The sequence below is a fragment of the Carcharhinus amblyrhynchos genome, chromosome 25, assembly GCF_965287045.1.
Source record: "Carcharhinus amblyrhynchos chromosome 25, sCarAmb.v2.hapA, whole genome shotgun sequence".
Taxonomy (NCBI): domain Eukaryota; kingdom Metazoa; phylum Chordata; class Chondrichthyes; order Carcharhiniformes; family Carcharhinidae; genus Carcharhinus; species Carcharhinus amblyrhynchos.
The window spans coordinates 32,225,136-32,238,468 of NC_137348.1; the positions used below are offsets into that span (position 1 = coordinate 32,225,136).

At 45.2% G+C, this 13,333-nt stretch overlaps 1 protein-coding gene across 5 annotated transcripts in view; it reads right to left on the reverse strand.

Moving 5' to 3' along the window:
- The window catches only part of astn2 (astrotactin 2), a 1,598,826-nt gene that overhangs the window by 999,414 nt on the left and 586,079 nt on the right, over nucleotides 1-13,333 (reverse strand). For all 5 annotated transcript variants that reach the window (XM_080212454.1, XM_080212453.1, XM_080212456.1 and 2 more), the window contains one exon: nucleotides 180-284. In XM_080212454.1, the coding sequence (XP_080068580.1) occupies nucleotides 180-284 (105 nt within the window). The remainder of the gene's footprint in view (nucleotides 1-179; nucleotides 285-13,333) is intronic.

A 13,333-nucleotide genomic window follows, 5' to 3' on the forward strand; every position in this document is an offset into this window, starting at 1 on the left:
TCTCCACACTGAGACAAAAACAGAAGCTTGGCAAACATTCCCCTTTCATTGCAGGCGGGAATGAAAATTTACGGCAAGCATCTCCTGCTAAATCAAAGTCACGTCAGGAATTTGACCACTCGTCTCATTCCTGATTGCAATTTCACGAGATGGCTGAGATGGTTTGATTGGCTAATTACCTTTGCTTCTTCTCCTGCCTCTATGTTCTGAGTAGAAGGTGAGATGTGTCTCATCGTCTGCTTCTGTACCAGAATCCTCTTCTGCTCTGAGAATTCCACTGACACCTAGAAATAAAAAAACGACACAGCTACTTGAGCTGCAATAGATGCATTGCCTCATCTCGTTAAGTTTAAAAAGCTAGCAAAAGGCCCATAAGCTTTTGGGGGCGAGGGGTGCAACAGAAAAGACAATTGAAGAAAATCGAACAATGGCCTTTGGTTAGCATCATTTTGGATTTAACAAGTACAGGAACTGCAAGTTGAAGGACTAACCAACCAATAGAACTGAACTGCTCTACATTTCTCAAAGCTTTCTAGTGAAAAGGGTTAAAAATCACACAGGTTTAAACATCACATAAGCTGCAAGCTGAACCTCAGTCACACAGGTAAAGCTGTATGCAAATGATAGACTTTGATTAAAGCAAGCCCAGATAATGCTCGAGGAATATCTAATTGAATGATACGAAACTGCAGTTCATGTCTGCCCATTAGAAGAAGCAACAATGGAAATGGAGGTTGAGATACCATTGGTCAGAGATATCACTATCATTTCTTGACAATATAACATGTACAAGTTTTAATTGGAGGTATGCATAATGTAACCATAATTATGATTGAACAGCGATAATTCTTATTTTGTCACGAGTATATGCTAATTACTTACAATCAAAGCTGAGACTTGAATTGCCTTTCTGAATTTTTCACTCAATGCCCTGAATGGACATTCGGGGCCCTGTAGCTGGTTATAATAAAGTTCATTTTGGAACCATTCTGTTACTTAGTTTGTCTACTTGAGAGGAATGATAGTCTATTTAAATAAAAAAACAAGAAGACCACCGTAACAGCCCGAACACTAATGCACCTCCGACATACTTTCTTCCACCTTCTTCTGACAGGGAAAAAGATACAAGAGTCTGAAAACAGATTCAAGAACAGCTTCTTCCCTGCTGTCATCAGATTTTTGAACGGACCTATCCTATATTAAGCTGCTCTTTCTCTTCACCCTATCAGTAATTGTAACACTATATTCTGCACCCTCTCCTTTCCTTCTTCCCTATGTACTCTATAAGTACTACATTTTGTCTTTGTAGCGTGCAAGAAACAATACATTTCATTGTATCCCAATAAATGAGACAATAATAAATCAAATCAAACAGCTTGCAACCATGACAAGGTATTTCACCTGGGAATCTATTTTGAAAGTGATGAGTGGGTAACAAGGAAGAAGTTACAACAAACAACGTGGGCAACATTCGAAAATTTTGAAACTTTGTTAAGTTGAGGAATGTCAATTTCCATTGCGCGTTGCAAAGCGTCAGCATCAGACATTCTCAGGTCTAGAATGACACAGCTAGATACAGAGAAAGGCTTCCCTAGCTCCACTTAAACAAGTGCCTCAAATCCAACTTCAAGTCATAGAATCCCTACAATGCAGACGGTGATTTTTTGCCAATCGAGTCTGCACCAACTCTCTCTGATAGAGTACCCTGCCCGGGCCCTTTCACCAACCCTCCTCCCCTAACCACACACATTTCCAAGGCTAATCCATCTAACCTACACATGGCCATGGCCAATGCACCTAACCTGCACATCTTTGAACTGTGGGAGGAAACCGGAGCACCTGAAGAAATCCCATGCAGGCACAGGGCGAATGTTTGTGTGGAGTTTGCACAGTCGCCCAAGGCTAGTGCCGGGTCCCTGGCACTGAGAGGCAGTAGTGCTAAACACTGTACCGTCATGCCCCCGAAAAATGATCTTCACCTTGTGTCTCAGTGTGACATTTTTCTTCTCCCACAACAATCATCTCAATCCCATTGGGGTGATATTGCCACATTAGGGACAGTTCTGTGCTGGAGGTCCATTCTCAAGTGCAACAGGTTAGAAATGGACTGATCTCATTTAGCTGGAGATGCCTTCAAATCGACAAACTGGGCAGCACTGTGGCACAGTGGTTTGCAGTGCTGCCTTATAGCGCCAGGGACCCGGGTTCAATTTCACCCACAGGTCACTGTCTGTGCAGAGTTTGTACATTCTCCGTCTTGCGTCGTGCTCCAGTTTACTCCCGTACACCAAAGATCTGTGGGTTAGATTGATTGGCCATGCTAAATTGGCCCTTAGTATCCTAGGATGCGTAAGTTAGAGGGATTAGAGGGGTAAATATGTGGGTTGATGGAGATGGGGGCCTGGGTGGGATTGTTGTCAGTGCAGACTCGATGGGCCGAAAGGCCATCTTCTGCACTGTTGGGATTCTGTGATTCTATGACAGTGTGGGGATGGCAGGAGCGTACATTCCCAGAAGCTGCAATATCCAACACAACAACAGAATTAAATTCTACCCCCAGTGATCACCATGAACTGATTCCTCCTGGGCGCTGAGAGCGATAGTTGGGAATGAGAAAAACAAGTCCCCAAAAGGTGATGCAATCACTTGCAAAAGAGAAAGGAAGCTCGGACTAATTGTGGATTCCCTGAATTAATTGTAGCCCTTTTAAAGTACAATATGGAAGTGACTTAGAAAATGAAACACCTGTTTATTGTTAAGATCAGCAAGGCCAGAATACAAGAATTATATTTTGTCATAACACTTAAAACAAACGTTCCAAAATTTCACTGGGAATCTCAGAATCTCTAACGTACAGGAGGAGACCATTTGGCCCATTGAGCCTGCACTGAAAACAATCCCATCCGGGCCCTAACCTGAAATCCCATATATTTACCCTGCTAACCTCCCCCCCCGATGCTAAGGGGCAATTTAGTACGGCTAATTCACCTAACCCGCACACTTTTGGAGTGTGGGAGGAAGCTGGAGCGCCCAGGAAAAATCCACGCAGACACGGGGAGAACGTGCAAACCTTACACAGACAGTCACCTGAGACTGCAACTGTACCCGGGTCCCTGGGATGACGAGGCAGCAATGTTAACCACTGTGCTGCCTCTCACTTTGCACACACGGTCAGATTTGTGTTATTTTTATGAGCTGAGTCAGTGAGACAAACTACCTCTGTTCTGTTCCCTACAAGCAAGCTCTCACAACACAACATACCAAGAGACAACTGATGTCTCCATATTGTACACGGGTTTGTCAGGCCCAGATCCTTGCCTGATTGGCTGCACCGCAAACCTGAAAAGCTCCAACTGTGCGGTGCAGCGGAGTCACAAAGAGCTTCTCTCGGTAAAATGCAAAATGCTCCTCCTGCCTCATTACCTTGTCAAACTTGCCAAGCATTGTTGCAGAGTTCCTAAGCGCCTTGTTGAACGCATTGCAGGAAGACAGGAATATTCTCTCAGCTAAGGCAACTAACAAAGACAGCAAAAACTTGCTTTTGACTACCTGCTCACTAAACCATAGGGTCTGTGTGTTTGTAGGCAAAAGAGAAAGCAAACACAGTCACTCAAAGGGAGGATACCTTAAAATAGTAGCCATTTTTGTGTGCCTCATAACGTGCCTCTCAAGAGAGAGATTGTGGATCTTTGAATCCACCCTCAAGATGACACATAATTTGTTATTAATTTAGTGTTAAGTAATTTATATTTACATACAGAACCAATCTTTACAGGGGGAGCATGGTGGCACAATGGTTAGCACTGTAGCCTCACAGCACCAGGGACCCGGATTCGATTCCTGCCTTGGGTCAGGTGTGGAGTTTGCACATTCTTCCCATGTCTGCATGGGTTTCCTCAAGGTGCTCCAGTTTCCTCTCACAGTCCAAAGATGTGCAGGCTAGGTGGACTGGTTATGCTACATTGCCCCTCGTGTCAGGGGGACTAACTCAGGTAAATGCACGGGGTCGTGGCCTGGGTGGGATTGTGGTGCAGGCTTGATGGGCTGAATGGCTTCCTTCTGCACTGTACAATTCTATGAACTGCTAGCGCTCAACACAGTATCCTACCCTGGCAAATATGGGGAGAAGTTCAGCGAGCGAATGCTGTTAAAAGAATACGAAAAGTTTGGCAATGAAAGAAAGTTGTTAACTGGCAATAATTAAACTCTGCTTTGCTCAGATCGCAAGCCTGGTCAGCTAAAGACGGTGGAGCAGACAGCCTGCTCACACACTTGAATGAATCATCTTCTTAGCTCGCTGTTAGGAGATATGCAAGATTGTACCAGAGGAACTCCTTGTGAGTGTCCATGCTGAGGAAGTAATGAGCAGACTTCAGCATCTCTTCAGATCGCAAGGGCTAAGGCTAAGTTGAATGAAGAATTGAAGAATTTCCCACCACTAACATCAGGGGAGACCTCAATATATGGCACTGGGAAGTTGGTAGGAGAGTAGGACACATTGCAAACAATTATACAAATGGCCTTTTACAAAAATAGATAGCTGGACGTGATCTCCCCTTTCCCCTTTAAGACAATGCTTCAGGCCAAGGGACTATACCATCTACATGAGAAATCCTCCAGCCAAAGTGACTATTTCTTCTGCACCATCCTAGACATTGCATGATTGCCAATGATAAGGATATGAAAAAAGGAAGCCAATCCTAATTCAGACACGTGGACTTTAGATGATTGAGGTGACAAACACCATACAATTGCCTCCAGGAAGGGGAGGAAATGTGTGCTGCAGTTGAGCATGAGGACATCAATTGCAAATGGGCCATATTACAACAGTCTTTACCTAAGATACTGAGGGCAAGACAGTAGCAGAGCGGTTAGCATTGCTACCTCACAGCGCCAGGGACCTGGGTTCGATTCCCAGCTTGGGTCACTGTCTGTGCAGAGTCTGCAACTTCTCCCCATGTCTGCGTGGGTTTCCTCTGGTTTCCTCCCACAGTCCAAAAGATGTGTGGGTTAGGTGCATTGGCCACGCTAAATTCTCCCTCAGTTGTACCCGAACAGGTACCAGCGTGTGGTGACAAGGGGATTTTCACAGTAGCTGCACTGCAGTGTTATTGTAAGCCTACTTGTGACATTAATAAATAAATGTGTTAAAATTTCTCTGATATCATGGAAGGAGACCAAGGACACCGATATTCCCTTGGAAAGAAGATGGGATGAAGATGGGGCACAAGAGTCAGGGGATTTTATGTTCATGCCCTGCTTGGCATGACCCCAGTCTTAGAGAAGCCTTTTCCCGTCAGGAAAGTAGAAACCTGACCATCCTCATAACTAGTCACAGGACAACATTACTATAGATCATCAACAACACAGGAGGCAGCCTTTCAGCCCATCAAGTCTGATATCACTGACCACAATCCCACCCAGGCACTATTCCCATAGCCCCACATATTTGCCCTGCTAATCCCCCTGATGCTAGGGCCAATTTAGAATGGCCTATCAACCTAACCCATAAATCTTTGGACTATTACTATTGGCAACAATACATGGCTTTGAATGCTTAACACACAGAATTCTAGAACTAATGGGACAAAAAAAAGCTACATACGATTCTGCAAGTTACGCACAGTAAATTCCTAAATCAAGTTGAGATTGACAAAGGCTTGTGCAATCTGATCACCTCATCTTTCTTTTTGTTGCTATAGGGATGATTGGAAAATCATGAGATGATCTCGGCCAAACTGATTTGAAAGCCAAAACATTTTATGAATTGGACATTATTATTTTTCATGGAATGCTTGACATATCAGAGAAATCGGGCTCCAGTGTTTACTGTTCACAAGGCGAATTAATGCTAATTATTTGCAGGGATAAAAGGATTTGGTTCATGTGGTTTCCAATGACATGTTTGTTATGCAGGGCAGTTAGCAAAGGAGCTAATAAGTGATGGCTGCGCAAGTTCCCCTATTTTACAAATGTCAAGCTTGAGTTATCTCTGCCTCAAGCATTAAACAGAGATGGTGAAGCTGCACTCTGTTTTTACTGGCTTAAAATAAGCATTTCTTGCAGTCCAAACATGCCCTCTGGACACATCAATACAAGAATGATTAATTGCTAGGTATTAGGATTATATAGTCTTTCTTGCCACAGGTGGAACTCTGGAAACAAAAGCTCTCTCAAGCTGCCTGACTTGTTTTATGGTCTCGGGTTTGTTCAAACAGGTACTTGCTACATCAAAGGAACACTGCTGCCATTCTGTAACCCACTTCCTTGGAGATTTAATGCAAAGCTCCCCACGCAGTGTTTAAAACAACCATCTCACAGGTTCAGTGTGGGTCACAGGAGTTGCCGCCATGTAGCAGACACAGAGAACGAGAAGAAGTGAAATCGCTTCGGGGCAATCCACCAGCCTGAACTGCTCCCTCTAGACAGCTGAATACAAATAGTCTAACAGAGTGCTGCTCAGAAAGATTAACTAGAAGAAGTAAAAGACTCTGGGTCTGTTCATCAGTGTTGACTGTATTGTACAACCATACCTGATGTCTCAGATCCTTGGTTGGATTCAACATTTGTTACATTTCCTGTTGCACCTTCATTCCCATGCAAAAGTCAAAGGGCAGAATTCTCCCAATTTGAGGCAATGGGCAGAGTTCTCTGGCCATTCACACCAGAGAGATTCTCCCGTCCCGCTGCAGTGAACCGAGATTGGGCTGAGCGCCAAATTCCCCTTCCTCTCTGGCAGCGGTGGTGGGGTATGAACAGTCAGAGAATTATGGCCCAAGTCCCATGGCAGGAGAGGGCACATAGAGTGTTTCCAGTTCTGGAGGGCAGTGGGAAAACACACCAAATCTTCCAGCCCCCAATCGTGTTAATTATGCATCTGTCTGTTTTACACCACGTTACATGGTAGTGGTGGTGGTGGGGGATGGGGGGTGCGAGGGGACGCCTGAATGGGGCATCGTCTGCCGTCCTGAGCTGGTACCATATTGGAAAGGCATCCGACATCACTGACTACTACTGAAGAAAGAAGGTGGACCTCCTGAAAATGCAGGTGGATCTGCAGGAACATTGAGGCTGAGAGGTGAACCCGCCCAGCCAGGACACCAAATCTGGAAGGTCCATGTGCAGATGCTCCCCCTGACCCACTGCAGAGGTGTCTCAGCTTTTTACCATTTATATAGATGATCTGGAGGAGGGAACCGAGTGTAGGGTGTCGAAATTTGCGGATGACACCAAGATTGGGGGAACGGCAAATTGTGCGGAGGGTGTGGAGAGTCTGCAGAAGGATCTAGATAGGCTGGGCGAATGGGCCAGGAAATGGCAAATGGAATTTAATGTTGGCAAGTGTGAGATGGTCCACTTTGGTAGGAAGAATGGTAGGAAGGACTATTACTTACGTGGCGAAAAACTGCAGCAGGCGGCGGTGCAGAGGGACCTCGGGGTCCTTGTGAATGAGTCGCAAAAACCCAGCTTGCAGGTGCAGCAGGTGGTCAGGAAGGCAAATGGGATGCTGGCCTTCATAGCGAGGGGGATTGAATATAAAAGTAGGGAGGTCTTGCTGCAGCTGTATAGGGCATTGGTGAGGCCGCAGCTGGAGTACTGTGTGCAGTTTTGGGCGCCGTACTTACGCAAGGATATTTTGGCCTTGGAGGGAGTGCAGAGGAGGTTTACTAGGCTGATACCGGAGTTGAGGGGGTTGAGCTATGAGGAGAGGCTGAATAAACTAGGCTTGTACTCGTTGGAGTTTAGAAGAATGAGGGGAGATCTCATTGAGACGTATAAGATGATGAATGGGATGGATAGGATAGAGGTGGAGAGACTCTTCCCGCTCAAAAAAGACACTAGGACTAGGGGGCACAGCCTCAAGATAAAGGGGGGGCGTTTTAGAACGGAGTTGAGGAGGAACTTCTTCACTCAAAGGGTGGTGAATCTCTGGAATTCTCTACCCGTTGAAGTGGTGGAGGCTGTCTCGCTAAATATTTTCAAGAAGCGGGTTGATGGGTTTTTGATAAGAGAGGGGATTAAGGGTTATGGGGAGAGGGCCGGAAAGTGGAACTGAGCTACGACAGATCAGCCATGATCTTACTGAATGGCGGGGCAGGCTCAAAGGGCCAGATGGCCTACTCCTGCTCCTATTTCTTATGTTCTTATGTCCAAGGTCTAGGGTTCATGACAGGTCAACATCTTAAATTCCAAGTGCAGCTCCAAGCTTTCTTCAGGTTAACCCCAACATCTAGGGCGGCACGGTAGCACAGTGATGAGTCGTGCTGCTTCACTCCTCCAAGGACCTGGGTTCGATTCCTGGCTCAGGTCACTGTATGTGTGGAGTTTGCACATTCTCCTCGTGTCTGCGTGGGTTTCCACTGGATGCTCTGGTTTCATCCCACAGTCCAAAGATGAGCGGGTTAGGTTGATTGGCCATGCTAAAATTGCCCCTTAGTGTCCTGGGATGCATAGGTTAGAGGGGTTAGTGGGTAAATGTGTGGGGGTGTGGCCTGGGTGGGATTGTGGTCGGTACAGACTCGGTGGGCCAAGCGGCCTGTTTCTGCACTGTGGGGTTCCATGATTCTATGATAATCTACACGCCACCTCAGTGCAAACGTGTTTCTGACCGGCGTGCTTTTCCCGCCATATTCTCTTCCTCCAACCCACCCCATTCCAATGCCTGCCATCGAACCTGCCAGCAGGAGCTAGGTGGAATTCCATCCAAAAACTCCTGTTAAAGTTCAGGGATCCAAACACCATCAGAAGTGACAAAGGGCCAGTCGTTGGAACATAAAGGAAAATCTGAAGCAAAATAAAATGCTCAGCAAATCGGACACTTCAGGCTGGAGCAAAGGCAACATACAAAATGTTCAAAATGCTTCTTTCCACAGCTTTAAGATTTATTGATTAGTGTTGCAAGTAGGCTAACATTAACAATGCAATGAATTTATTGTGAAAATCCCCCAGTTGCCACACTCCAGTGCCTGTTCGGGTACACTGAGGGAGAATTTACTAAGGCCAATGCACCTAACTTTCAGAATGTGGGAGAAACATAAGAACATAAGAAATAGGAGCAGGAGTAGGCCATCTGGCCCTTCGAGCCTGCCCCGCCATTCAATAAGATCATGGCTGATCTGTCGTGGCTCAGTTCCACATTCCCACCCTCTCCCCATAACCCTTAATCCCCTCTCTTATCAAAAACCCATCAACCCGCATCTTAAAAATATTTAGCGAGGCAGCCTCCACCACTTCAACGGGCAGAGAATTCCAGAGATTCACCACCCTTTGAGTGAAGAAATTCTTCCTCAACTCCGTTTTAAACCGCCCCCCCTTTATCTTGAGGCTGTGCCCCCTAGTCCTACTGTTCTTTCTGAGCGGGAAGAGTATCTCCACCTCTATCCTATCCATCCCATTCATCATCTTATACGTCTCAATGAGATCTCCCCTCATTCTTCTAAACTCTAACGAGTACAAGCCTAGTTTATTCAGCCTCTCCTCATAGCTCAACCCCCTCAACTCCGGCATCAGCCTAGTAAACCTCCTCTGCACTCCCTCCAAGGCCAAAGTATCCTTGCGTAAGTACGGCGACCAAAACTGCACACAGTACTCCAGCTGCGGCCTCACCAATGCCCTATACAGCCGCAGCAAGACCTCCCTACTTTTATATTCAATCCCCCTCGCTACGAAGGCCAGCATCCCATTCACCTTCCTGACCACCTGCTGCACCTGCAAGCTGGGTTTTTGCGACTCATGCACAAGGACCCCGAGGTCCCTCTGCACCACCGCCTGCTGCAGTTTTTCTCCACCTGGAGAAAAAACCACCTGGAAACCTGGAGGAAACTCTCACTGACATTGGGAGAATGTTAAACTCCATACAGTGACCCAAGCCAGGAATTGTACCCGGGTCCCTGGCACTGAGAGGCAGAAGTGCCAACCACTGTGCCACAGATACTGGGCCTGATTTGTTGATCCAGCGTTTCCTGCTTTTTTTCCTCTTCCATTTCAATTCAATGACGGCTCCCCCTTCCCTCTCTAAATAGGGAAGATGGCATCAGGTAAATATCGTTTGCATGACTGCCCAGATCACTGCTCACCTGCACTTCAATAACAGCTGGCTAACTGGTAATCGTAGCTGAGATCTCACTGCCCTGTTGACATTAAACGACGCAAAATAGTTTTCGAAGGTTCAACGTGTCCTGAATGTTAAGCGTATCTTTGCATTGCAATTGTGAGGCAAACATTGTACAAGTCCTAGAGGAGTTCAGGTCTAAATTACGCAGCGCAGCTTATACTGATGTGAAGTCAAAGCTGTGTTGATTGACACAATCCATAGCTGGTCCATCACTTGGATGAGAACAAGATAGACCTAGGGCAGGTCACTCTGCTCCTGGTGCATATAGCAGACAATGGAAAAGTCTGAGCAGGTTTGACAAGACAGATGATCCAAAGCTGTGTCCAGTGGCTAGGGAGTCCAGCGGCTGGGTAAGGAGTCATCCACTTATGGCTGAGATAAGGAGATCAATCTTTAGCTGGAAGGTTACGAATCTTTGAATTCTCTACCCCAGGCGAGCTGTAAACGTTCAGCTGATGAATGTGTACAAGACTGAGATTGATAGATTTATTGGCCACAGAGGGAATCAAGGGCTCGAGTGTGAAGTAAGACTGAGACTGAAGCTCAGGCACAGGCACAATCTTACTGAACGGCAGAACAGGCCTGGATGGCACAGTGGTTTGCACTACTGCCTCACAGCGCCAGGGGCCTGGGTTCGATTCCGACCTTGAGTCACTGTCTGTGTGGAGTTTGCACATTCTCCTCATGTCTGCGTGGGTTTCCTCTGGTTGCTCCATTTTTCTCCCACAGTCAAAAGATGTGTGGGTGAGGTTGATTGGCCATGATCAATTAATCCTAATGTCAGGGCGATTAGCAGCGTAAATGTGTGGGGTTACGGGAATAGGGCCTGATGTGGTCGGTACATACTCAATGGGCCGAATAGCCTCCTTCTGTACTGTCAGGACTCTAGAGCAGATGTATGGCCCACTTGTGTTCCTGTTTTATCTTCTTACACTGAGACACTGAAGTGAGCGACACAAATTTGATGCTAAAATGATAACTTTAAACCAAAAAAATGCAGCTTTCAGACAGTCCCACTGATACATACTTTTAATTTTCTATTTTCAAAGTAAAACTATCTGTAGTAACAAGCAATGATAATTACATAAGCCAAACAAAAAGGCTTTTAAGTCCATAAATGCAGAGACACTCGCAGTGGTATTGTCACTGGACTTGCAATCCAGAGGCCCAGGTTAACGCTCTGGGGACCTGGGTTCAAATCCATGGCAGCTGGTGAAGTCTGAATTCAGAAGTCTGAAGCTGACCATGAAACCATTGTCGATTGTTGTAAAAAGCCAATGTCCTTTTGAGAAGGAAATCTGCCTGGTTTGGACTACATGTGATTCCAGACCCACAGCAATGTGGTTGACTTTCAAATACTCTCTGAAATGGCCTAGTAATTAGGGATGGATATAAATGTTGGCCAAGCCAGCTTCGCCTACATCCCCTGATCAAATAAGAAAAAAATCTCAAACAAATAAAGAAATAGCTATTAATTTTTAATTAAGGCACAGAATGCTCTGGTATTTTCACACAGTGCTGGGCCTATAGCTTGCTGGTTAATACTAACAGTACTAACAGTTTGTCAACACACTTAAATCACTTCCTATAACAAGAAAACTGAACAACATTTCATGTTCAACACATTTGCAACTAATTTCCTTTAACTATTTTGCTTCTCCCTCTGTTTTCTTGTTTCACATTATGACACTATAAAATGGTTATGTTTCAAACTGTCTCTTTAATTGAAGCTAAAATGGAATAACAAAAAAAGACATGAGTTGCGACTTATTCTGCCCAATTATCTGCCTATTGTGGCTTTGTCACTCTGGAAACCAATAGTCCAGCTCAAGTGATATTGAAGTCCACCTACTAAGTTTAATATTCAGGAACAATGAACAGAGAAGTTGGCTTTGCCATTGGTAGACTGTCAAACTCCCAGCCAAGCACATGCAGACACAGACACAAAGAGACAGAAAGGAAGGGACAGCAATGGAAACAGGCCGTTCTCACCAGGTAGTATGTGGATGGCAATACATTCTCTTATTGATGAGACAGAACCTATGGAGTTTTATTTAAATTCATTCTTGGGACATAGGCGTCACAGGCTGGTCAGCATTTATTGCCTATCCCTCGTTGCCACATTTCAGCAGCTCTGGAGTCACGTGTAAGCTGTCCAGGAAAGGACTGCACATTTCCTTCCTGAAGTACATTAGTGAACCAGATGAGCTTTTCTGACAATCAATGGTTTCGTGATCATCAATAGATTCTTAACTCCATTATATTGTTGTTTATCGGGGGAAAGGAGGCATTATCCAGCATTTTCTATTCTCAGCAGCCAAGGCTTTCTGCTTAAATTTATGCCCCCAGTAATTGAGTTTGCCACACTGGGAAAAAGCTTCAGACCACCCTTCTGACATTAGTGAACCAGATGGGTTTTTCTGGCAATCGACAATAGTTTCATGGTCATCATTAAATTCCTATTCCAGATATTCTTTATTGAATTCAAATTCTGCCATCTGTCACGGTGCGATTCGAACCCAGGTCCCCAGAATGTTGGCTGAGTTTCTGGATTAATAGTCTAGCCATAATACTACGAGGCCGTCTCCTCCCCATTTAAGGGCAGTGGAAATTTCACTCTGGTGAAGTGAGGTGAGGAGTAGGAAGCACCAGAGTCAGGCTTGCTGTTGGAAGTTAGTTCAGGGATTCTCAACAGACTGAGCAAAACGACTTTCAACTTACAACTCAGTGAAGTAAAGGGAAAGGAGTCCAGTAGAAGCTGGGAGTAACTTTGGACTGATTTCTGTCAAAACCTTAACTTTGCGGAGAGTACAATATAGTGTAGTATGTAAATGTAGTGTGGCGTTATAGGTCATGTTAAGACACTAATACAGCACACATTTTTATACTTCAAATTATTAGTTGACACTGAGTAACATTAACTAGTCTGATTATTACAGCACAAGACTCAGAATTTGAAATCCTGTGAGTCCTTTAAGTCAGTCACTGGGAATCCAAATTTATTTTCAGAAGTTACCCGCCTCCACGAAGATTGAAATGCTCGCCCGCCTCATTTTGCGACCTCATTTATTTTAATGCACTTGAATTTCTCAGACTCTATTTTCCAGCCGCATGCCAAGGGATCCCAACGTTAATGAGAGATCTGCTTGTCCATCTGCATCAATGGTTTAAAAATAGTCGTTGAGGGAGTCTATGCAAAAAACAGGTCATTTCGAACAA